General features: G+C 43.2%; 1 protein-coding gene across 5 annotated transcripts in view; it reads right to left on the reverse strand.

The window, feature by feature from the left end:
* LOC140482264 (RNA-binding motif, single-stranded-interacting protein 1-like) overlaps nucleotides 1-26,577 on the reverse strand; it is a 205,015-nt gene that overhangs the window by 100,252 nt on the left and 78,186 nt on the right. For all 5 annotated transcript variants that reach the window (XM_072579445.1, XM_072579444.1, XM_072579448.1 and 2 more), the window contains exon 3: nucleotides 16,997-17,055. In XM_072579445.1, the coding sequence (XP_072435546.1) occupies nucleotides 16,997-17,055 (59 nt within the window). The remainder of the gene's footprint in view (nucleotides 1-16,996; nucleotides 17,056-26,577) is intronic.

Raw genomic sequence — 26,577 nt, forward strand, 5'->3', positions numbered from 1 at the left:
GGGCAAGGGGGGCGGGGGGGGTGGTAGAGTGAGAATGGATCAGCCCATCTGACCAGCTGTCTATCCTCTTTGAACCTAATGCAATCCTCCTCTACTTACTAACCCACAAATTTTTGTATCAACCACGAACTTATGGATCAACCCTCCTTCATTCAAGTCTAAATCATTTATACATACCTCAAGGAGCAAGCGCCCCAATACAGACCCCTGTGGAATTCAAGCAGACACAGGCTTTCAGTCACAAAAACACCCCTCAACTAACACCCTCTGATTCCTGCCTCTCAGCCAATTCTGTCTCCAAATAGCCAAATTTCATTGAATCTCATGGGCTATCTTCGCGATCATGGTAAATCTCCCTTGCAAGGCATTTCAAACACCATGCTGAAGTCAAAGTGGACAATGGGAAAAGCATCATCTTCATCTACACAGCTGGTTACCTCTTCAAAAAATTAAATCCATTTGCTCAGAGACGACCTTCTATTAAGAAAGCCCTCCAATTAATCCCCGTCTTTTAGTACAGATTAATTTAGTTGCTCAGAAATTCTTCAAATTAACTTTCCCCACCAGCGAGATTGATTGACTCTCCTGCAATTTTCTGGTTTACCTCTTGCTCCCTTCTTGAGTGAGAGATGGTTCATACAAGAGGCTGAGCAGACAGGCAGGAAAATGGACAAAATAGGGCATACAGGCAGGCAGCTGAGAGGGAGCACCTAGATAAGAGAGAGAAGATATTGTCATGTGTGCACTCTAATATTTGCCCTGGTGCAAATACTTGTATCGTCACATTCCCTGACACATGCATACATGCGGTCACTCTCCCTGGCATTCATGTGTCACTCTCCTTGATTTGCTTTGTGTCACTATCCCTCAGAAATGTACTTGTGTTGTTACTCTCACACGTGCTTTCCTTAGTGTACCACCACATTCTCCATTATGTACTTGCTCACGCTCCCTGGCATTCCCACTCCCCTTGTCACTCTCACCCATTCTAACTTTATAATCAAATTCTGTAATGGCTATCACAGATCTTTATTTGTACTGTGAAATCAATTCATCCAGTTTGTCATGAATGTTATGTCACTGAGTTGTGCTTGATTATTTTCTTTCCTTTGGCCTTTCATTACTTTACGTGCTTGTCTATTTCTGTCACTGTATGGTTATCATGAAATGCAGAGCAAAGTCAAAATCGGACAGCCAATACAGACATACAGCATAGAAACATGCCCTTGGGCCTAACTCACCCATGCCAGGCAGGGCTCCCAAACTAAACTAGTCCCATTTGCCTGCATTTGGCTCATGTCTCTCTAAACCTCTCCTTTCCATGTGCCTGTCCAATAATACCACAGCCCAGTAATACTATCAGATAAATGACTGCTGTCCACCTAGAACAGATACATTCAACATGTTTCTGGGGAGTGCCAGAATCTCAGTCTCAAAATAGTGAAATAACTGTGGTAAATTTCTAGGTAGGGATGGTGTGATGGAACAAGTTGATGATATTGTTCCTTTACATCTGCTTCCCATTTCCTTGGAGGTGGTACAGATTACAGACTTGAAAGATGCAGAATGAGTCTCATTGAGTTGCTGTACAGCGTATTGTATACACATTACACTGGAGATTGCACTGCATTGGTGGTTGGGTCGCCACTCAAAGAAAATGTTTGTCCTAGATGGTGCTGAAGTTCTCTAAGTTGCTAGAGCTGCACTCACCCAAGCAAGTATCCATCCAGGAGAGTATTCTATCACACTCCAGCCTCATAGATGACAACTTTATTCACTGCAGCATTCTCAGACTCAGAATTAAATGTAGATGCAAATTACTGCAGATGCTGGAAATCACAGCAGGTCAGGTAGCATCCATGGAGAGACAGCAACCTAGCGTTTCGAGTTTAGATGACTCTCTGATGAAGAGTCAAAGAGTCACAGAAATGTACAGCATGGAAACAGACCATTTAGTCCAACTCGTCCATACCAACCAGGTATCCCAAACTAATCTAGTCCCACCTGCTAGCACCCGGCCCATATCCATCCAAACTCTTCCTATTCATATACCCATCCAGATGCCTTTTAGATGTTGCAATTGTACCAGCCTCCACCACTTCCTCTGGCAGCTCATTCCATACATGTACCACCCTCTGTATGAAAACGCTGCTATAATCAATATTCTGACCAATAAAGGAAAGCATACCAAATGCTTTCTTCACTATCCTATCTACCTGCGTCTCCACTTTCAAGGAGCTATGAATCTGCACTCCAAGGTCTCTTTGTTCAACAACACTCCCTAGGACCTTACCATTAAGTGCATAAGTCCTGCTAAGATTTGCTTTCCCAAAATGCAGCACCTCACATTTATCTAAATTAACCTCCATCTACAACTTCTCAGCCCATTGGCCCATCTGATCAAGATCCCATTGTAATCTGAGGTAACCCTCTTCGCTGTCCACTACACCTCCAATTTTGGTGTCACCTGCAAACTTACTAACTATACCTCTTATGCTCGCATCCAAATCACTTATGTAAATGACAAAAAGTAGAGGATCCAGCACCGATCCTTGTGGCACTCCACTAGTCACAGGCCTCCACCACCACCCTCTGTCTTCTACCTTTCAGCCAGTTCTGTATCCAAATGGCGAGTTCTCCCTGCATTCTATGAGATTTAACCTTGCTAATCAGTCTCCCATGGGGAACCTTGTCGAACACTATACTGAAGTCCATATAGATCACATCTACTGCTCTGCCCTCATCAATCCACTTTGTTACTTCTTCAAAAAACTCAATCAAGTTTGTAAGACATGATTTCCCACTCACAAAGCCATGTTAACTATCCCTAATCAGTCCTTGCCTTTTCAAATACATGTACATCCTGTCCCTCAGGATTCCCTCCAAAATCTTACCCACCACTGACATCAAGCTCACTGGTCGATAGTTCCCCGGCTTGTCCTTGCCACATTTCTTAAACAGTGGCACCATGTTAGCCAACCTCCAGTCTTCCGGCACCTCACCCGTGACTATCAATGATACAACCATCTGGACTCAGGATCAAATTCCTTGCTGTGAAATTTGCAACTACCCTGATAAATGCAGTTTTTGAAAATAGTTTTCTCCCATTGCACTCCAGTTTTTAAAAGAGAAAGAAATATAAAAACAATCATAGAAACAGGGCCTTCAGCCCACCATGTCTATGCCAACCAACACCAAACTACACTAATCCTGTTTTCCCTGCACTTGCTCCATAGCCTACGATGCCCTGGCATTTATATTACTCATTTAGATGCTTCCTAAATGTTGTGAGAGAACCTCATTTTTACCATGCATCATTTGTGTCATTCACACCACACATTTACCCAAGTAAAAAATGTTGCAAAAACTGCAACTTTGCATTACTGGAGTTTTAATCGTGACCTGAAATGGGAAAAGAACAGCTTTACGGATTGGAGAAGAATTACTGCAGTTTTAAAAAGCAAGTAACTGGACACTCGTTTTAAGTATCATTTACATCACTGAGTGTTCAGGCTGTAGTTGCAGAGTAGTTTGCCAACAAGCTGGAACTAAGTGATGTACACAAATGGTTATTCAGTTGGCAATAAGTAGTTCATTATTGTCAGTAACTGGTTGTTAGTCCACAGAGCAAAGGTCCTCTGCCAGCCAACTACTGTGATTAGTTCAGAAGTAACTGCAAGGCTGGGGCTGTAAAGATAGCGAGAAGCTCTCAGATCTCCACCAGCTCAGGAGCTCTGTTCACTGGATTAAAAGGTACTTATAGCCTGAAAACAGCTCTTTCTCCTTCAGTAGTTACTGTAAGCTGTAACTTGTAATTAACAAGTTTTTTATAAGCATGAACTAGCCACCCTGCAGTGAGAACATCTGGAGGAAGGCCAAAAAGCAGTGTTCTGATCAGCACAAGAATAATCATATCATATCCTGTGAACACAGACCATTGTACAGTTTTCCCAGTTCTCTCTCTATCAATCTCACACATGATTTTCCCATTTGTGTGTAAATGGAGGAGTTTTATAAGGAGATTCGAGTTTTAACTCGTAACCACATATGAATGATTTATTGCCACATATATCTTGGGAGATAACAGTGAAAAGTGTTTCGACTGATGTTGACCGTTGTTTCCTTGGAGCTTACTTGCAATTCTTGTCAATGACAGGTAGTAATTGACCAGTAATTCAGAACTCCAAGCCAATGTCCAGGTGACATTGTCATGTTGGATGCTGAAATGTGCATTCAAAGAAAATCTGGAATAAAAAGCTGGTGATCATGTAGCCACTAAGAATTGTTAGAAAAATCCATCTGGTTCACCAATGCTCTTTAGCAAAGAAAATTTGCTGTCCTTACCTGGTCTTGTCTACATGTGACTCCACATCCCTTTGTGATGTGATTGACTCTAAACTGCCCTAGGCAATTAGGAATGGGCAATAAATGTTGGCCTAATGTGATGATATTGTTGCTTTAAGAGATGTATTCTGAGCGGTTTCTCTTGTAGAGGGGTTTTGTCACAGTGGTGGCTAGGTGTCTCCTTCTGGCAGGTACTTTGTGAATAGCTTTGGGTTTCTCCCAACTGTTTTTTTCAGAGTAAAACAATAGAATCATGTGTGGGTAGGGACAGGCTATTCGGACCATGAGGACGCAGGTTTTGTTTCCAGTTGGTATTTTATTTGTTAGTTAGCTACTGGAGTGGACAGCTAGTGGTTTCTCTGCTGCTAGACTGAAGACCCAGCCAGAGAGGTTTCCTCTTAAAGAAAAATCAGAAAGGGTAGATTGTTTCTTTCTAGTGGCGAGAGACAGCGTTTGAGAACAATAGCTGTTTTGCTGCATTACATTCTGCCAAAGGATGCATTTATGGGATGATGCCGACATCAGAACAGTTGATGCTTAGTAGTTTAAGAATCAACTGTTCTGATATCTGTTCTCTTGTTAAGTAGAATGAGGCACTCACCAATAAAAAACAGAGGCATGCACCAGGTTTGGACAATTTCAAAATTCAATATTGATCTCGCTCGTTGTGTACCTTCTCTGCAGCTGTAACACGTACTCCTTGCTCTGTTCTTTTACACTTATGCACTTTGTATGGTATAATTTGCCTATACTGCACACAAGACAAAACTTTTCACTGTACCCAAGTACATGAGACAACAATAAATCAAATCAAATCAAACCAAACCAAACATGAAATTGATATGAACCAAAAGAACTGCGGATACTGGACTACAGATCTCCTCACGGTTTCCTATGAAAATTCCATTCCATTTTCCCAGTTCCTCTATCTCCTTCTCATATGTTCTAAGGAAGACAAATTCAACAAGGGAGCCTCCAAAATGTCTACCTTCTTCCTCAACAGAGGATTTCCAAACACCGTTGTGGACAGGTCCCTCAAACGGGTCTGAACCATCTCCTGCACTTTCGCCCTCACCCCCTCGCTTCCCTCCCACAACAGCAATTACCTACTATCCCAACTGCATCTGCACCCACAAGACCACCAGACAACATTTCCACCACCTCGAGTGAGATTGCACCACCAGACACATATTTCCCTCCCCTCCTTTGTATGCCTTCCGCAGGTCCTGTCCCCTCCAAGACACCCTGATCCACACTTCCATCACTCTCAATACCCCTCCACCTACCCAACAGCCCCACGGCACTTTCCTCGTCAAAAGCCAGAAAACATAGAACATTACAGTGCAGTAATGTTGCGCCGACCTGTCATACCAATCTGAAGCCCATCTAACCTACACTATTCCATGTATGTCCATATGCTTGTCCAATGACGACTTAAATGTACTTAAAGTTGGCAAATCTACTACTGTTGCAGGCAAAGCATTCCATACCCTTACTACTCTCTGAGTAAAGAAACTACCTCTGACATCTGTCCTATATCTATCACCCCTCAATTTAAAGCTATGCCCCCTCGTGCTCACCGTCACCATACTTGGAAAAAGGCTCTCCCTGTCCAACCTATCTAACCATCTGATTATCTTATATGTCTCTATTAAGTCACCTCTCAACCTTCTTCTCTCTAATGAAAACAGCCTCAAGTCCCTCAGCCTTTCCTCGTAAGACCTTCCCTCCATCCTAGTAAATCTCCTCTGCATCCTTTCCAAAGCTTCCACATCCTTCTTATAACGCGGTGACCAGAACTGTACACAATATTCCAAGTGCGGCCGCACCAGAGTTTTGTACAGCTGTAGCATAACCTCATGGTTCCGGAACTTGATCCCTCTGTTAATAAAAGCTAAAACACTGTATGCCTTCTTAACAACCCGGTCAACCTGGGTGGCAACTTTCCAGGATCTGCGTACCTGGACACCGAGATCTCCCTGCTCATCTACACTACCAAGAATCTTCCCATTAGCCCAGTACTTTGCATTCTGGTTCCACCGACCAAAGTGAATCACCTCACATTTGTCCACATTAAACTCCATTTGCCACCTCTGCAGCTTATCTATGTCTCTCTGAAACCTACAACATCCTTCGTCACTATCCACAACTCCACCAACCTTAGCGTCATCTGCAAATTTGCTAACCCACCCTTCTACACCCTCATCCAGGTCGTTTATAAAAATGACAAACCGCAGTGGACCCAACACCGACCCTTAAGGTACACCATTATTAAGTGGACTCCAGGATGAACATTTCCCATCAACCACCACCCTCTGTCTTCTTTCAGCAAGCCAATTACTGATCCAAACTGCTATATCTCTCACAATCCCATTCCTCCACATTTTGTACAATAGCCTACTGTGGGAAACCTTATCAAACGCCTTGCTGAAATTCATATACACAACATCAACCGGTTTACTCTCATCTACCTGTTTGGTCACCTTCTCAAAGAACTCAATAAAAGGTTTGTGAGGCATGACCTACCCTTCACAAAACTGTGCTGACTATCCCTAATCAAATTATTCTTTTCTAGATAATTAGAAATCCCATCTCTTATAACCTTTTGCAACATTTTACCAACAACTGAAGTAAGGCGCACTGGTCTATAATTACCAGGGTTGTCTTTACTCTCCTTCTTGAACAGGGGAACCACATTTGCTATCCTCCAGTCTTCTGGCACTATTCTTGCAGACAGTGACGATTTAAAGATCAATGCCAAAGGCTCGGCAATCTCCTCCCTGGCTTCCCAGAGGATCCTAGGATAAATCCCATCCTGCCCAGGGGACTTATCTATTTTCACACTCCGCAGGATTTCTAATACCTCTTCCTTGTGGACCTCAATCACACCTAGTCTAGCAGCCTGTATCTCAGTATTCTCCTCGACAACATTGTCATTTTCTAGAGTGAATACTGTCGAAAAATATTCATTAAGTGCTTCCCCTATCTCCTCCGACTCCACACACAACTTCCCACTACTATCCTTGATTGGTCCTAATCTTACTCTAGTCATTCTTTTATTCCTTAAATACTTATAGAAAGCCTTAGGGTTTACCCTGATCCTATCCGCCAACATCTTCTCATGTCACCTCCTGGCTCTTCTGACCCCTCTCTTTAGGTCTTTCCTGGCTACCTTGTAACCCTCAAGCACCCTAACTGAGCCTTCACATCTCATCCTAACATAAGCCTTCTTCTTCCTCTTGATCAGAGATTCCACTTCCTTCGTAAACCACGTTTCCTGCGCTCTACAGCTTCCTCCCTGTCTGACAGGTACATACTTATCTAGGACACATGGGAGCTTTTCCTTGAATAAACTCCACATTTCTAATGTGCCCATCCCCTGCAGTTTCCTGCCCCATCTTATGCTTCCTAAGTTTGCCTAATCGCATCGTAATTGCCTTTCCCCCAGCTGTAACTCTTGCCCAGTGGTATACATCTATCCCTTTCTATCACTAGAGTAAACATAACAGAATTGTGATCACTATCACCAAAGTGCTCACCTACTTCCAAGTCTAACACCTGGCCGGGCTCATTACCCAGGACCAAATCTAATGTGGCTTCGCCCTTTATTAGCCTGTCTACATACTGTGTCAGGAAGCTTGCCTGCACACACTAAACAAAAGCTGACCCAACTATAGTGTTCCCAGTCAATATTTGGAAAGTTGAAGTCCCCCCTGAAAACTACCCTGTCTCTCTCACTCCTATCAAGAATCATCTTTGCTATCCTTTCCTCTACATCTCTGGAACTATTCGGAGACCTATAGAAAACTCCCAACAGGGTGACCTCTCCTTTCTTGTTTCTAACCTCAGCCCATACTACTTCAGTTGACGAGTCCCCAAACATCCTTTCTGCAACTGTAATACTGTCCTTGACCAACAATGCCACCGCCCACCCATCTCCCCTCCCCCACCCGCCCCCCCCACCCCCCTTTTACCATCTTCTCTGTTCTTACTGAAACATCAAAATTCTGGAACCTGCAACAACCATTCCTGTCCCTGCTCTATCCATGTCTCCGAAATGGGCACAAAATCAAAGGGCCACAAAAGGGCCACCTACCCCAGAAAGAGCCCAATTATCCAAGAATCCAAAACCCTCTCTCCTGCACCATCCCCTGTAGCCACGTGCTCAACTCCTCTCTCTCCCTATTCCTTGTCTCACTAGCACGTGGCACGGGCAACAAACCAGAGACAACAACTCTGTTCATTCTAGCTCTAAGCTTCCATCCTAGCTCCCTGAATTTCTGCCTTAAATCCCCATCTCTCTTCCTATCTATGTCGTCAGTGCCTATGTGGACCATGACTTGGGGCTGCTCCCCCCTCCCCCTTAAGGATCCCAAAAAACATGATCAGACATCACGAACCCTGGCACCTGGGAGGCAACACACCAACCGTGAGTCTCTCTCGTCCCGACAGAACCTCCTATCTGTCCCCCTAACTATGGAGTCCCCAATGATTACGGCTCTGCTCTTCTTCCCCCTTCCCTTCTGAGCAGCAGGGACAGACTCTGTGCCAGAGTCCTGTGCCCAGAGGTGTTACACCTGCCCATTTGCTTCCTCCCTCCTCAGTATCCAAGGGCTCAAACACACGTTCCAGGTGAAGCAGTGCTTTACCTGCACTTCACACAATCTAGGTTACTGCATTCGCTGCTCACAATGTGGCCTCATCTACGTTGGGGTAACAAAGTATAAACTGGGTATCAGCTTCACAGAACATCCATGCTCTGGCTGAAAAAAAATTCCCTGAGCTTCCAGTTGCCTGCCACTTTACTACATCGCCCTGTTCCTTGGCCAATATCTCGGTCTCAGGCTTGCTGCAGTGCTCCAGAAAAGCTCAGCCCAAGCTGGAAGAACAGCACCTCATTTTCCGTTTGGGGAACTGCAGCCCTCCCGACTTAATATCAAGTTCAATAACTTCAGGGCCTGTACTCCCTCATGTCCTCACCTCCTGCCACATACATCAGGTCTTGTTATCATATCAGCTATTCACCCTCCTAGCCAGATCGTTATTGACTCTTGTCTGACCAAGTGTTTTTCTGTTTCTTTGGGTTCTATCCCTACCTATCGTTTACTCCTTACCCTCTCTCCCCACCCTATCTTCTGCATAAAAACCAACATTTCTCAGCTCCATCAGTTCTGAGGAAGGGTTGCTGGACCCAAATATTAACTCTGATATCTCTTCATATAGATGCTGCCAGACCTGCTGAGCTTTTCCAGCAATGTCTGCTTTTGTTAAAATTGATGTTCCCTGGTTTTCAACCTCTTTGCCAATGGGACATTTCGCCCAAACTACACTATCCAGACTCGTTATGATTTGTTTCCCTTCAACAAACCTCCTCTGAACCTTCTCTTTGAAGGATGATAATCTCTAATCCTATCCTTGGAATGATTCTTGTAAATATTTTTTGTATACTCTCTCAAGCTTTCATATCTTTCTGAAGTTATCATGCCCAGAACTGGACACAACACCCCAGTTAGGGTAGGACAAATGTTTTAAAGTTGTGCACTCCAAGGAGGTGACAGTCTAGTGGTATTATCGCTGGACTGTTAATCCAGAGACCCAACTAATGCTCTGGGGATCTGGATTTGAATCCTGCCATGGTAGACAGTGGAATTTGAATTCAATAAAAATCTAGAATTGACAGACTAGTGACGACCATGAAGCCACTGTCAGTTGTCAGAAACACGCATCTGGTTCATTAATATCCTTTCGGGAAGGAAACTGCCAACCTTACCTGGACAAGAGACAAAAAAAAACTGCAGATACTGGAATCCAAAATAGACAAGCAGGAGGCTGGAAGGACACAGCAAGCCAGGCAACATCAGGAAGTAGACAAGTCAACATTTCAGATTTAACCTTTCTTCAGGACTCGGGGGGTCGATGTGGGGGGAGCTGCAGATAAACGTGGTGGTGGGGGTAAGGCTGGTGAAGTCGGAATATGTGAAGACAGGTAGAGGGTATGACCTGGTTGGTGGCAGGGAGCAGCGGAAGGGATCGGGAGGAGCTGGAAGTTGGGGGATGTGGAGGGAGGTTATTTGAAATTGGAGAACTCAATGTGGAGTTTTCTGGGCTACAGGCTGCCCAAGCAGAAGATGAGGTTTTGTTCCTATGTGGTTCATAGTAGCAATGGAGGAAGCCAAGCATGGTTACGTCAGAGGGGGAGACTGGGAATGCACGGTGACTGGGAAGTCCGGACTGGCATACGTGAGACTCCAGCCTCACAGCAATGTGAATGACTCTTAAAGGCCCTCTGGGCAATTAGGGATAGGCAATAAATGCTGGCCTAGCCAGCACCACTCTCATCCCATGAATGAACTTTTTTTTAAAAAAGGTCAGTTACTGATTTAAAAACTTACTTTGTGAATAGGCGGAGTGCACACTTAGCAGGAGCAGACACGGGACTGTTGAGTAAGTGAAGTAATACATTTGGCCAGTTGCGTTACCGAAACACTACTTAGGTAGTGTCTCCCACCCATCCTCCTCCTCTAACCAAAAAAAAAATTCCATGTGCCATATTGGTAAGGTAACTAGATTTTTAATTTTTTTTCAGCAGTCTCTTTGGGAATTTAGCATAGTGGGAATCAAAGTTAGGGCAGTTCAATGTTCTTCCTGCAGAATGTCGGAGGGAAGGATCACCACTAGTGTCCCTGGTGACTTACTCTGCAGGAAGTGCTTCCAACTCCAGCTCCTCGAAAACCGTATTAGGGAACCAGAGCTGGGTGAACTTAAGATCGTTCAGGAGGCAGAGGGGGTTATAAAGAGGAAATACAGGGAGGAAGTCATACCTCAGGTGCAAGAAAAAGGCAGATAGTTTATAGTCATAGGACGGAAAGGGAACTGGCAGGCAGTGCAGGGAACGCCTGTGGCTATTCCCCTCAGTAACAAGTATACTGTTTTGGACACTGTTGGGTGGGGGGGGTGGGGGGTTGGGGGCGGGGGAGCGACTTACCAGGGATAAGCCATGGAGTACAGGTCTCTGGCACAGAGACTGTCCGTGTTGCTCAGAAAGGAAGGGGGAAGATGAGCGAAGCATTAGTCATTGGGGACTCTGTAGTTGGGGGACTGATAGGAAGTTCTGTGGGAATGAGAGATTCATGTTTGGTGCGTTGCCTCCCAGGTTCCAGATGTCTCGGATCTTGTTTTTGTGATCCTTGAGGGGGAGGGAGAAGCATCCCCAAGTCGTGGTCCAAACTGGCACCAACGACATAGGTAGGAAAAGGGATGTAGATTTAAGGCAGAAATTCAGAGAGCGAGGGTGGAAACTTAGAGCTAGTACAAAGAAAGTTATCAACTCTGGTTTGTTGCCCACACCATGTGCTAGTGAGGTGAGGAATAGGGAGAGAGAGGAGTTGAAATCGTGGCTACAGGAATGGCGCAGGTAGGAGAGTTTTGGATTCCTGGATAATTGGGGGCCTTTCTGAGGTAGGTAGGACCTCTACAAACAGGACGGTCTACACCTGAACCAGAGGGTTACCAAGGGGGACATTTGCTAAAGCTCTTCGGGTGGGTTTAAACTAATTTGGTCGGGGAGTGAGATCCTAAATTCTAGTTCCAATGTCCAGGAGTATGAGAGTAGTGAGGTCAGAAATGAGGTTTCAAGCTTGCAAGAGTTCACTAGCAAGCAGGAAGGTGGTTTGAAGTGTGTCTACTTCAACACCAGGAGCATCTGGAATAAGGTGGGTAAACTTGCAGCATGGGTTAGTACCAGGACTTCAATGTTGCAACCATTTTGGAGACATGGATAAAGCAGGGACAGGAATTTAGATGTTTCAGTAAGAACAGAGAAGATGGTAAAAGAGGGAGATGTGTGGCATTGTTAGTGAAGGACAGTATTATAGTAGCAGGAAGGACATTTGAGGACTCGTCTACTGAGGTAGTATGGGCGGAGATTAGAAACACCATGGGAGAGGTCAACCTGTTGGGAATTTTTTATAGACCTCCAAATAGTTCCAGAGATGTAGAGGAATGGATAGCAAAGATAATTCTGGATAGCAGCAAGAGCAACAGGGTAATTGTTACAGGGGACTTTAACTTTCCAAATATTGACTGGAAATACTATAGTTCAATTACTTTAGATGGGTCAGCCTTTGTCTAATGTGTGCAGAGTAGTTTCTTGACATCGTATGTAGACAAGCCAACAAGGGGCGAGACCACGTGAGATTTGGTACTGGGTAATGAACCAGGCCAGGCGTTACATTTAGAGGTAGGTGAGTACTTTGGTGATAGTGACCACAATTTGGTTATGTTTACTTGAGCGATGGAAAGGGATAGGTATATATCATAGGGCAAGAGTTATAGCTGGGTGGAAGGCAATTATAATGCGATTAGAAAAGATTTAGGATGCATAGGAAACTGCAGGGGATGGGCACAATTGAAATGTGGAGTTACTGCGTATCCTTCATAAGTATGTACCTGTTAGGCAGGGACGAAATGGTCGAACGCGGGAGCCGTGGTTTACTAAAGAAGTTGAATTTCTTGTCAGGAGGAAAAATGAGGCTTATGTTTGATGAGACAAGAAAGCTCAGTTAGGGCACTTGAGAGTTACAAATTAGCCAGGAAAGACCTAAAGAGAGAGCTAAGAACAACCAGGACGGGACTTGAGAAGTTGTTGGCAGATACAATCAAGGAAAACCCCAAAGCTTTCTATCAGTATATCAGGAATAAAAGAATGACTAGAGAAAGATTAGGGCCAATCAAGGATAGGAGTGGGAAGTTGTGCATGGAGTCTGAGGAGATAGGGGAAGTGCTAAATGAACACTTTTTGTCAGTATTCACACAAGAAAAAGACAATGTTGAGAATACTCAGATACAGGCTACTAGTCTTAGACGGGATTGACGTTCGCAAGGAGGAGGAGATGTTAGCAATTCTGGAAAGTGTGAAAATACATAAGTCCCCTGGGCCGGATGGGATTTATCCAATGATTCTCTGGGAAGCCAGGGAGGAGATTGCAGAGCCTTTGGCTTTGATTTTTATGTTGTCATTGTCTACACGAATAGTAAACAGAAGACTGGAGGATAGCAAATGTTGTCCCCTTGTTCAAGAAGGGGAGTAGAGACAATTCTTGTAGTTATAGACCAATGAGTCTTACTTTTGTTGTGGGTGAAGTATTGGAAAAGGTTGTAAGAGATAGGATTTATAATCATCTAGAAAGGAATATGTTGATTAGGGATAGTCAACACCATTTTGTGAAGGGCAGGTCTTGCCTCACAAACCTTATTGAGTTCTTTGAGATGGTGACCAAACAGGTGGATGAGGGTAAATCGGTTGATGTGTATATTGACTTCAGTCAGGCATTTGATATGCTTCCTTATGGTAGGCTATTGCACAAAATACAGAGGCATGGGATTGTGGGTGATTTAGCAGTTTGGATCGGAAACTGGCTAGCTGAAAGAAGACAGAGGGTACTGGTTGATGGGAAATATTCATCCTGGAGTTTAATTACTAGTAGTGTACTGCGAGGATCCGTTTTGGGGCTGCTGTTGTTTGTAATTTTAATAAATGACCTAGATGAGGGTGCAGAAGGGTAGGTTAGTAAATTTGCGGATGACAGTGAGGTCGGTGGAGTTGTCGATAGTGTGGAAGGATGTTGCAGGTTACAGAAGGACATAGATAAGCTGCTGAACTCGGTTGAGAGGTGGCAAATGGAGTTTAATACAGAAAAGTGTGAGGTGATTCACTTTGGAAGGAGCAACAGGAATAAAAAGAGTACTGGGCTAGTGGTAAGATTCTTGCCAGTGTAGATGAGCAGAGAGATCTGTGTCTATGTACATAGATCCCTGAAAGTTGTCCCCCCAGGTTGATAGGGTTGTTAAGAAGGCATATGGTGTGTTAGCTTCTACTGGTAGAGGGATTGAGTTTCAGAGCCATGAGGTCATGCTGCAGCTGTACAAAACTCTGGTACGGCCACACTTGGAGTATTGCGTACAATTCTGGTCACCACATTATAGGAAGGATGTCGAAAGGGTCCAGAGGAGATTAACGAGGATGTTGCCTGGTATGGAGGGAAGGTCTTACGAGGAAAGGCTGAGGGACTTGAGGCTGTTTTTGTTACAGAGAAGAAGGTTGAGAGGTGACTTAATAGAGACATATAAGATAATCAGAGGGTTAGATAAGGTGGACAGTGAGAGCCTTTTTCCTTGGATGGTGATGGCTAGCACAAGGGGACATAGCTTTAAATTCAGGGGTGACAGATATAGGACAGATGTCAGAGGTAGTTTCTATACTCAGAGAGTAGTAGAGGTGTGGAATGCACTGTCTGCAACAGTAGTATACCTGCCAACATTAAGGGCATTTAAATGGTCATTGGATAAACATAAGGGTCAAAATGGAAGAGTGTAGGATATATAGGTTTCAGATTGGTTGCACAGGGCGGCGCAACAGAGGGCCAAAGGGGCTGTACTGCACTGTAATGTTCTAAAAGCCATAACCTCCTCGTATTTGTACTTTATGCCTCCTCATAATGTCAAATTGCTTCTTCTGCCGAAAGCTTAAAAATTGCTGTCTTCTAATTCTTGATCCTACTGCTAAGAGGAACAATTTCTTCATATCTATTCCATCCAGCCATCCCTTATGATATTAAAAATTTCTTGCAAATATCCTTTGAGCCTTAATTTCTCCTTATAATTCAAGTATTGGTCAGAGTATTGAGTACAGGAGTTGGGAGGTCATGTTGCGGCTGTACAGGACATTGGTTAGGCCACTGTTGGAATATTACGTGCAATTCTGGTCTCCTTCCTATCGGAAAGGTGTTGTGAAACTTGAAAGGGTTCAGAAAAGATTTACAAGGATGTTGCCAGGGTTGGAGGATTTGAGCTATAGGGAGAGGTTGAATAGGCTGGGGTTGTTTTCCCTGGAGCTTCGGAGGCTGAGGGATGACCTTATTGAGGTTTACAAAATTATGAGGGGCATGGATAGGGTAAATAGACAAAGTCTTTTCCCTGGGTTCGGGGAGTCCAGAACTAGAGGGCATAGGTTTAGGGTGAGAGGGGAAAGATATAAAAGAGACCTAAGGGGCAACTTTTTCACACAGAGGGTGGTACGTGTATGGAATGAGCTGCCAGAGGAAGGGGTGAAGGCTGGTACAATTGCAACATTTAAGAGGCATTTGGATGGGTATTTAATAGGAAGAGTTTGGAGGGATATGGGCCGGGTGCTGGCAGGTGGGACGAGATTGTGTTGGGATATCTGGTCTTCATGGACGGGTTGGACCAAAGAGTCTGTTTCCATGCTGTACATCTCTATGACTCTAAGTATGGCCTTTTCTGTGAAGTAAAGCTGCCTCAAATATAGTTCCTGAGTTAAGACAACATAAAAATTGTTCTCTGAAAGTTCACTGCATAATAATAGCCACTTACAGTGGCCTTCCTCTCTTTTATAATCCTGTTTTCTTATTTACTTCTGTCTCTAGTCCTCCAGACCTCAAGATAGTTTCAGTAAACGATGCATGCCAGCAGTGAAGTGAAGAGGGAGACCACATACCAAAATAATTCCAGAAGTTAAGAGCAACCTGACAAGAAAAACAGCAGCCAAGATGTAGGTTTGATATGATTCCCTTCAAATAATCCTTTCGTGGGTGGCACGGTGGCTCAGTGGTGAGCAACGCAGCCTCACAGCACCAGGGACCCAGGTTCCATTCCAGCATCGGGCGACAGTCCGTGAGGAGTTTGCACATTCACCTTGTGTCTGCATGTGTTTCCTCCGGATGCTACGGTTTCCTCCCACAATCCAAAGATGTGCAGGTTAGGTTGTCCAAGCTAAATTGCACATAGTGTTATGTGCATTAGTCAGGGGAAATGTAGAAAAATAAGGGAATGGGTCTGGGTGGGTTACTCTTCAAAGGGTCGGTGTGGACTTGCTGGGCCAAATGGACTGTTTCCACACTGTAGGGATTCTTCCTGTTAGTTACTGCTACATGATGCTGGGCAGTTTCAACAATTTGAGAGACAGACACTGGGGGAATATCAAAAATTTGTAACATTCAGGAATATACACCAGTTATTCACATGTCTTCATTCCTAAAGTTGGCGCTGAAGATGAGAGAAGACAGGCAGGCAGGCAGAAAATGGCAGGCAGTTTGCTTTTGCACATTCCTTGCCTATTATGTTGATTGCTCAGGCAGTCATTCAGCACTCCTACAGATAGGTGTTATACAATTAAATTTCTGAGTCTTTCTTTTAATAGTACGAAATATTGTGCACCCTAGATTGATTCCTATCCCTGGATAATCTACTGGGAGGCAACCATTACTGCAAGTTTCAATAAACCCATAAAAGCAATTCTCAATATTGCATAGAATTCTGGCTAGCAAAATAATACCCTTCGAAATGATTGATTGATGAATATTTTATAACTCACTCTTTTGTGTATTTTAGGAGCTCTCCAAACAAGTATTTTATTTCCAAAATGTGGAGAAAACTAAACAATCAATAATCAGAACTAGAAATGCAATATTAGCAGCTAAATATCTCAAATTGAGCAGTCACAGTAAAAGAACAAAGGATCACAGTTTAGAGCAAAATTGAACATTTTAATGTTATACTTTTGAACATGTGAAAATGGATTTGCATAATTAGCTACCATCCCCCAAAAGTTAATGCAGCATATTTAAAAAAATACCTTTGCATTTATTAGTTGTCTTGTCCAGGATGGCCTTTGTTGATACTATTTTGCCATACCTAGAAACAAAAAAGAGAATGAAGGACATTAAGAGAACAATTGCTGCAACTGTAAAATTTCTGAAAATGTTGTAGGTCTGCCAAAACATCATAACTGACTCCTCTCTATTACAGGAGAAAGTGAGGACTGCAGATGCTGGAAATCAGAGCTGAAAATGTGTTGCTGGAAAAGCGCAGCAGGTCAGGCAGCATCCAAGGAGCAGGAGAATCGACGTTTCGAGCATGAGCCCTTCTTCAGCCCTTTCCTGAAGAAGGGCTCATGCCCGAAATGTCGATTCTCCTGCTCCTTGGATGCTGCCTGACTCACTGCGCTTTTCCAGCAACACATTTTCGGTTCCTCTCTATTACAGATAAACATTACTTTGAAATATTCTGCAGGTTATAGGTCCAAACTACCACTCCTACAGGCAGCAAGGAAGGCAGGACATCCAATTTAGTGACCAAAAAGGAAGTGATTGTAATCACAAATTTATTTTAGGTCTTTCCAATTCCCACCACCAACCCCCATCAACATCAACAAATTATATTTGAATGTACTCATGACGCATCACTTGGTTGAAAATGCACAAAAAGATACAAACTGTTCCATTTTTTCATAGGCCAGTGAAGTCAGGACAGTGCTGCCTGGGAGGAGAACTTGTAGGTGGTGGTGTTCCAATGTATTTACTGCTCTTATCCTTCTGGATGGTAGTGCTCGTGGGTTTGAAAGGGGCTATCTCAGGAGCCTTGGTGAATTTCTGCAAGCACCTTGCAGATGTTACATACAGTTTACTACTGTGCATTAGTTTGCAGAGGCAGTGAATGTTTGATGAGGATATAGTACTAATCACGTTGGATATTCTTGTCTCAAATAGTGTCAAACTTCTCAAGTACTATCGGAGTTGTACCCATCCAGGCAAATTGGAGTATTTCATCTCATTCCTGACTGCTGCCTTGCAAATGGTAGACAGACAATGAGAAGTCAAGAGCAGAGTTATTTGTGTCAGGATTCCTACCGTCTGGCCCGTGTTTGGAGCTACAGTATTTATGCAGCTAGTCCAGTTCAGATACTGGACAATGATAACCCAAATGAGGTTGATAATGGGGTCTGATGCCATTGACCATTGGCTGCATCAGTATGTGAAAATTCACGAATGATGCAAATCACTGTGCAATCGTCAAACATCACCATTTCTGATCTTATGCTGAAGGCACTGATTTATCAGCTGAAAACAGTTCAGCCTTGGACACAACCCTGAAGAATTCCTGCAGAGATGTCATTAAGCAGAGGTGACTGGTCTCCAATAACCACACATCTTCCATCTTTATCCCTGATATCCAGATTCTAATATTGCTTGGGTTTCTTGATGCACACTCAGTCAAATGCTGCCTTTATGTTACAGTATCACTTCATCTCTGAAGTTTAGTTCTCTTGCCCATGTTTGAATGAAGGCTGTAATGAAGTCATTACCTGACAGAATCCAAACTGAGTGTTAGTGAGCATGTTAGTGCTAAGCCAGGGCTGCATGATAGCATTGTTGATTACCTATTCCATCACTTTGATCAGAATTAGACTGATGGAACATTAACTAGGTGGGACGGATTTCTCCTGATTAGTGGGTGCAGGACATACTTGGGCAATTTTCCATATGATCCAAAAGATGCCAACATTGTAACTGTAATGGAAGAGCTTGGTTAGGAGCATAGCAAGTTCTAGAGCACACAATTTCAGTACTTTTGACTAAATACTGTCAGATCCTTTGCCACAACCAGTAGTTTCAATTGTTCTTGACGTCACGTGGAATGAACTGGCTGTAGAGTGTTATCCATGACACCAGCGGGACCTGGAGAAAACCAAAACAGATCATCCAGACTGTACTTACAGCGGAATACTTCCGTCTTGTTGTTTGCCCAGATGAACTGGGCTCCCCTATTTTCATAGGTGGGGAGGTTAGTGATGTTCCCACTTCCAATGAGTTACAGTCATAGAGTCATAGAGATGTACAGCATGGAAACAGACCCTTCAGTCCAACCCGTCCATGCCGACCAGATATCCCAACCCAATCTAGTCCCACCTGCCAGCACCCGGTCCATATCCCTCCAAACCCTTCCTATTCATATACCTATCCAATGCCTCTTAAATGTTGCAATTGTACCAGCCTCTACCACATCCTCTGGCAGCTCATTCCATACACGTACCACCCTCTGCGTGAAAAAGTTGCCCCTTAGGTCCCTTTTATATTTTTCCCCTCTCACCCTAAACCTATGTCCTCTAGTTCTGGACTCCCGCACCCCAGGGAAAAGACTTTGTCAATTTATCCTATCCATGCCCCTCAATTTTGTAAACCTCTATAAGGTCACCCCACAGCCTCCGATGTCCAGGGAAACAGCCCCAGCCTGTTCAGCCTCTCCCTATAGCTCAAATCCTCCAACCCTGGCAATATCATTGTAAACCTTTTCTGAACACTTTCAAGTTTCACAACATCTTTCCGATAGGAAGGAGACCAGAACTGCACACAATCTTCCAACAGTGGCCTAACCAATGTCCTGTACAGCCGCAACATGGCCTCCCAACTCCTGTACTCAATATTCTGACCAATAAAGGAAAGCATACCAAACACCTTCTTCACTATCCTATCTGCCTGCGACTCCACTTTCAAGGAGCTATGAACTTGCATTCCAAATTCTCTTTGTTCAGCAACACTCCCTAGGACCTGACCATTAAGTGTATATGTCCTGCTAAGATTTGCTTTCCCAAAATGCAGCACCTCGCATTTATCTGAATTAAACTCCATCTACCACTCCTCAGCCCATTGGCCCATCTGGTCCAGATCCTGTTGTAATCTGAGGTAACCCTCTTCACTGTCCACGACACCCCCAATTTTGGTGTCATCTGCAAACTTACTAACTGTACCTCTTATGCTCACATCCAAATCATTTCTGTAACTGACAAAAAGTAGAGGACCCAGCACCGATCCTTGCGGCACTCCACTGGTCACAGGCCTCCATCTGAATAAAAACCCTCCACCACCACCCTCGGTCTACTACCTTTGAGCCAGTTCTGTATCCACATGGCTAGTTCTCCCTGTATTCCATGAGATCTAACCTTGCTTATCAGTCTCCCATGGGGAACCTTGTCGAACACCTTACTAAAGTCCATATAGATCACATCTACCACTCTGCCCTCATCAATCCTCTTTGTTACTTCTTTAAAAAAACTCAATCAAGTTTGTGAGGCAATATTTCCCATGCACAAAGCCAATTTGACTATCCTTAATCAGTCCTTGCCTTTCCAAATACATGTACATCCTGTTCCCTCCAACAACTTGCCCATCACCGACATCAGGCTCACTCGTCTATAGCTACTTGGAATCCCATCCCCTGGCTTGTCCTTACCACCTTTCTTAAACAGTGGCACCATGTTAGTCAACCTCCAGTCTCCTGGCACCTCACCTGTGACTATCGATGATACAAATAACTCAGCAAGAGGCCCAGCAATCATGTCTCTAGCTTCCCACAGAGTTCTCAGGTACATCTGATCAGGTCCTGGGGATTTATTCACCTTTATGCGTTTCAAGACATCCAGCACTTCCTCCTCTGTAATATGGACATTTTGCAAGGTGTCACCATTTATTGCACTACTTTATATATCTTCTATATCCTTTTCACAGTAAGTATTGATGCAAAATACTCATTTCGAATCTGCCCCATCTCCTGCGGCTCCACACAAAGGTCGCCTTGCTGATCTTTGAGGGGCCCTATTCTCTCCCTAGTTATCCTGTTGTCCTTAATGCACTTGTAAAAACCCTTTGGATTTTCCTTAATTCTATCTACCAATGCAATTTCACGTTCCCTTTTGCCCTCCTGATTTCCCTGTTAAGTATACTCCTACTTCCTTTATACTCTTCTAAGGATTCACTCAATCTATCCTGTCTATACCTGACATATGTTTCCTTCTTTTTCTTAACCAAACCCTCAATTTCTTTAGTCATCCAGCATTCCCTATACCTACGAGCCTTTCCTTTCACCCTAACAGGAATATACTTTCTCTGGATTCTTGTTATCTCATTTCTGAAGCTTCCCATTTTCCAGCCATCCATTTACCTGTGAAAATCTGCCCCCAATCAGCTTTCGAAAGTTCTTGCTGAAGACCGTCAAAACTGGCCTTTCTTCAATTTAGAACTTCAACTTTTAGATCCGGTCTATCCTTTTCCATCACATTTTAAATCTAATAGAATTATGGTTGTTGGCCCCAAAGTGTTCCCCCACTGACATCTTCAGTCACCTGCCCTGCCTTATTTCCCAAGAGTAGGTCAAGTTTTACACCTTCTCTAGTAGGTACATCCACATACTGAATCAGAAAATTGTCTTGTACGCACTTAACAAATTCCTCTCCATGTAATCCCTTAACACTATGGCAGTCCCAGTCTATGCTTGGAAAGTTAAAATCCCCTACCATAACCACCCTATTATTCTTACAATAGCTGAGGTCTCCTTACAAGTTTGTTTCTCAATTTCCCTCGGACTATTAGGGGGTCTATAATACAATCTCAGTAAGGTGATCATCCCTTTCTTATTTCTCAGTTCCACCCAAATAACTTCCCTGGATGTATTTCCAGGAATATCCTCCCTCAGCATAGCTGTAATGCTATCCCTTATCAAAAACGCCATTCCCCCTCCTCTCTCCAAGTTGTGGAATCATTTAGCCCTGTCTTTCACTTGCTGCTTAAGTGTAGATAGGTATGCTGTGAGGACAAGTCATCCCGTATTGTAGCTTCACCAGGTTGATATCTTGTATTCCGGTTTCCCAGGTGCTGGCATGCCCTCCTGCATAATTCATTGAAACCAGGTTTGAGCCCTAGCTGGATGATAATGTAGAATGTGGGATGTACCAGGCCATGTGGTTGTAGATTTTGTCAGTAAACTTCTGCTGCTGCTGATGGCCTCATGGATACTCAGTCTCAAGTTGCTAGGTCTGATGTTTTAAAATAAATAAATGTCTTGGGAATCCAGATTACCATTGATTAACCTGACCAGCCTGTGTAGCAAGAACAAGAATGGAAAAAAAAAGACAGTGCTCTTAATGTGGTAAGGCAATAAGACACTACACAGTAAGACACTCATAACTTCCTCAGATAGAAGAGCAAAATTAGGCCATTTGGCCCACTGAGGCTGCTCTGCCATTTAAAATCATGGCTGATATGCTCCTCACTCCCATTTTCCTGCCTTCTCCCTATAACTCTTCAACCCATTACCAATTAAAACTCTGTATAACTCCTCTTTAAAATTTACTCAGTCTTAGCCTAATATATCCTGTTATCTTAAATAAAATGTAATATATTACTACTTATTACTCAAGTATACCTGTGTTTTGAAGCCTTACAAATAGTTAAGCCGTCATCACTTACATCCTATTAGGCCCTGCAATATCAGTGTTACAAGGAGATTTGGTGGTCGCACACCTGCTCAAAGATTAAAAGCTTGTTCAAAGAACCACACTTTAAGAATCAATTTCAACAGCCCTCGAGGCAAACACCTCACAATCTTTCATGTCCACAAAGAAATTGTTCTAGAAGAATGGTGAAGCCTCCAAACTATCTGAATATGCTAAGTCTAAGACTCAGGAGGAAAGGGGTAGTGGGGTAGGGGTAGCACAAATATTAATTTGTGAGAAAAACATGGATGGAGATGCTGTACAAGGAAATGGCTTGGAATGAGTTAATGCTAAAACAGCATTAACCTTAATTGCATGAGGACTTGGCTGGGGAAAGGCAGAACATCTTCGAATCTTTAAGGACACAGACTGATTATCATAGATCTGCCATGGATCGGAGTAATGAAATCCACCTTCTAATGTAATTTGCACCAGATTGTTATCAAGCAATAGACTGCATCTTGTTTAAGACAAAATCGTCTTTCATTATGGTTTTTCTCAAGCACATTGAACCCTGAAGACCCAACAAGAAAAGGAGGATGCTGGCAGCTATCTACCCAACCACATGTTAGCAGTGGTTATCACTATGTGCTCATAAAACTTCAGAGACCCCTCAGTACAGTTCTTCACTGAAGAGAGATCAAAGAAAGTGAGCCCAACTAGAACAAAGGGCACGTGACCAGCAAATAGATTTATACCTCTTTCACAACCTCGTGTAAGACTGTATCATTTTATTTGTATTTCTTTACTGTAGACAGAAAAGGGATCATTTTAATATCTGCCTGCCTACAACTACATGATTGGCTGCTGGATAGCTGACCAGCTTGTGGACATGTACAATATTGCTTGAAGTCTGCACACCTCCAGATGATTGGAGAAAATGTGGCAGAAAATACAGAAAGCCAGTTCTCCTCTCTCACTTCTTGCTGTATTTTTGTTGCTTTTGACCAATAAGTCAGAGACTTTATAATTTTAGAACCTGTCACTCTTCACCTTCTGCAGAGAGGCAAAAACCACCCAAAGAGACATGGAAGAACACCAAGACTGGGAAGCAAAAAGATCATCTCAATGAATGTTGCCAGGATCTATCGAACGGCCTTCCCAGTTTTTCCCCTGTACCCATAACACTTGGCAGTTCATAGTTGTTTACCTGTAGTTAGAATCTATTTATTTTGTAATAAATAGTAATTCTGTTAAGTACAATAAACTGGTCCACATTTTGTTCGCCCAAGTCTAAAGAAACAGGCAAAAGGATAATTTCCGCACACTTCAATAAAATCTTTAACTTTTGAGACAACTCCGGGAATAACAGGGCTCCATTTGCACCATGCTTTCAGAGTGAGACATGATGCTCAGAATATCTCAAAAGCACTTTACAGTCAAATAAACATATCTGAAATGTAGCTTGTATTGAAATCTGGAAAATACAGCAGCCAAACAATGCATTGCAAGTTTACACAACAGCAATATGATAATAACCTCATAATGCTCTACTGATGCTAATTGAGGGATAAATATTGGCCGTGACACAGATGAGGACTCCATTCCTGTAGCATGCAATTTTTGTTTTACGTTCATTAGACAGCACAGGGCCTCGATTTAATAGCTCATCCAAAAATTAGCATGTCTGACAGTATAGCATGCCCTCAAGTACCTCACAGAAAAATCAACCTAGATTTTAGTGCTCTGGTCTCTCAAGATATAAGTGAACCCACAGAATTCTGAGGTCATGGCTCAGTCAAAGCTGACAAGTCTTTTTGTATGCATGCATATACACACCTCCTAAAGAATTGTCTGATAAATAATTGTAAATCAGAAAAAAAAGTATACATTCTGCAGATCCTATGGCTGTCACATACTTGTGCCTGCCAAGATACGACAGTGACAAACATTATAGTATTTTGTTCAAAATTGACATCAGAATTAAAGAAACAACAAAATACATACACCTTACATTAGACATCAAGACTTTTTTCATTCATTCATGGGATGTGGACAATGCTGATTAAGTCAGCATTTATTGCCCATCCCCAATTAACCAGACAGCAGTTAAGAGTCAATCACATGGCTGGGGGTTTTGAAACACATATAGGCCAGACCAGATAACAACAACAGATTTTCTTCCCTAAAGTTCATGGGAGAGCCAGATGGTTTTTTACATCAACAACAAACGGGGTTACCATTAGGCTGTTTTTTTTAAATTTCAGATTTTTATTGAATTCAAATTTCACCATCTGCTGTACTGGGATTCAAACCAAACGCTCCCAGAACATTACCCTGGGCCTCTGGATTACTAGTCCAGTACACGAACATAATACCACTACCTCATACATACTTCATGTATTGCCCGACACCACATGAAAAGATACAGAATGAAACTCTTCACGAATAGCATCCCTCCTGAACATACATAAAGTTTCCCATTTCTCAATTCATCTGCCTTTGTAGTGACGTAGGTTTCCAATGCTCCTGATTTTAGAGTCTATGCGATGGACAATGAGTCCTTGAATGCTACTGCCAGGAACGTAGATGAAATGTTCCCAGTATGCACAGTGCCTTGACATCATGCTTTATAACCAAATCCAGCTGTCTCTTCCTTGCTGGTTTCCCAGTTATTTGGAACACAACACTTCATTGTCAAATCGGACTTGGTGTGTGAGAGATACACACAAGAGGGATACAAGAGGGAATTAAAAGTGCAGAGGAGCAAAGGTAGGAAAGAAAAAGAATGGGAAAGAAATGATAACAAGGAGGAGTAAGGGGGTGGAAGAGAGAGAGAACGCGTGCGAGAAGAGAACGGGTGGAGGAGTGAGTGAGAAGAAAGAGAGAGCGTGAGCGACTGGAGAACGTGAGCGTTAAAGAAAGAGAAAGAGAGAGAGAGAGAGAGAGAGAGAACACGAGAAAAAAAAGTGTTAAAAATAAAGAGAAAGAGAGATAGAGAGAAGGAAAACAATAAGAAAGAGGCGCACAGGTTGACTGTGTGCTTAGTAGAGACCATGGAAGAAAAAGTTCATGTTCGTTCGTGCTTTATTTATGAAATAGGTCAATTTGGTGCTTTTCCTGAAGAATGGAACACCTCAACTCTCTAACGTGAGAGTCCGTGAACCATGTTAGATTAGATTCCCGACAGTACGGAAACAGGCCCTTCAGCCCAATGTTTTACACAGACCCTCCAAGGAGTAACCCACCCAGACCCATTCCCCTACCCTATATTTACCTCTAACTAATGCACCTAACATTATGGGCAATTTAGCATGGCCAATTCACCTAACCTGCACACCTTTGGATTGTGGGACATCACCCGAAGTGGGACTCAAATCCGGGTCCCTGGTGCTGTGAGGCAGCAGCGCTAACGACAGAGTCACCGTGCCGCCCCATAAACTTTGTTTAAGCAAAGTTTAAGTTCAACAAAGTTATCAATTTTATTTTAAATGCTTTTTAATATTTCTTTCTATTCGATCGTATGATGAGGGCTTTGATGGCTCAGCCAACATTTATTGCCCATCCCCAACTGCCCTCTTGGGGCAGAGTCAACCACATTGGTGTGGGTCTGGAGTCACATGTAGGCTAGACCAGGTAAGGATGGCAGTTTCCTTCCTTAAAGGACATTAGTGAATCAATTAGGTTTTTCCTGACAACTCATAATGGAACCATGGTCATCACTGGACTCTTAATTCCAGATATTTCTTGAACTCAAATTCCTTCATCTGCTATGATGGGATTCAAACCTGGATCCCCAGAACATTTCCTGGGTCTCTGGATTTACAGCCCCGTGATAATACCACTGAGCTGCTGCCTCCCCGATTGATGTCATCAAATTCACAAAATGTTGTTCCTAGCAAATACATTTTTGGTGAATAAGCGTATGTACTCTGTAGAAGTATCATATAACTCATTTTGAATTTAAAGTTTGGATTTATTGCGTTGCATCGGTCACAGAGTGGAAAAAAATGTGATCAAACGTGATTACAGGTCTCCTACACAACTGACTGACTTGTGATCAAATGTCATCTGATCAAATCTTTGGGACTACTGCAAATTAAGGTTAGCTATCCTGTAGCTACTACATGCATGATTGTTGTTGCAAATTTACAGTCAACTTAGGGACT

This window comes from Chiloscyllium punctatum, chromosome 10 (assembly GCF_047496795.1).
Source record: "Chiloscyllium punctatum isolate Juve2018m chromosome 10, sChiPun1.3, whole genome shotgun sequence".
In the NCBI taxonomy this organism is placed as follows: Eukaryota; Metazoa; Chordata; class Chondrichthyes; order Orectolobiformes; family Hemiscylliidae; genus Chiloscyllium; species Chiloscyllium punctatum.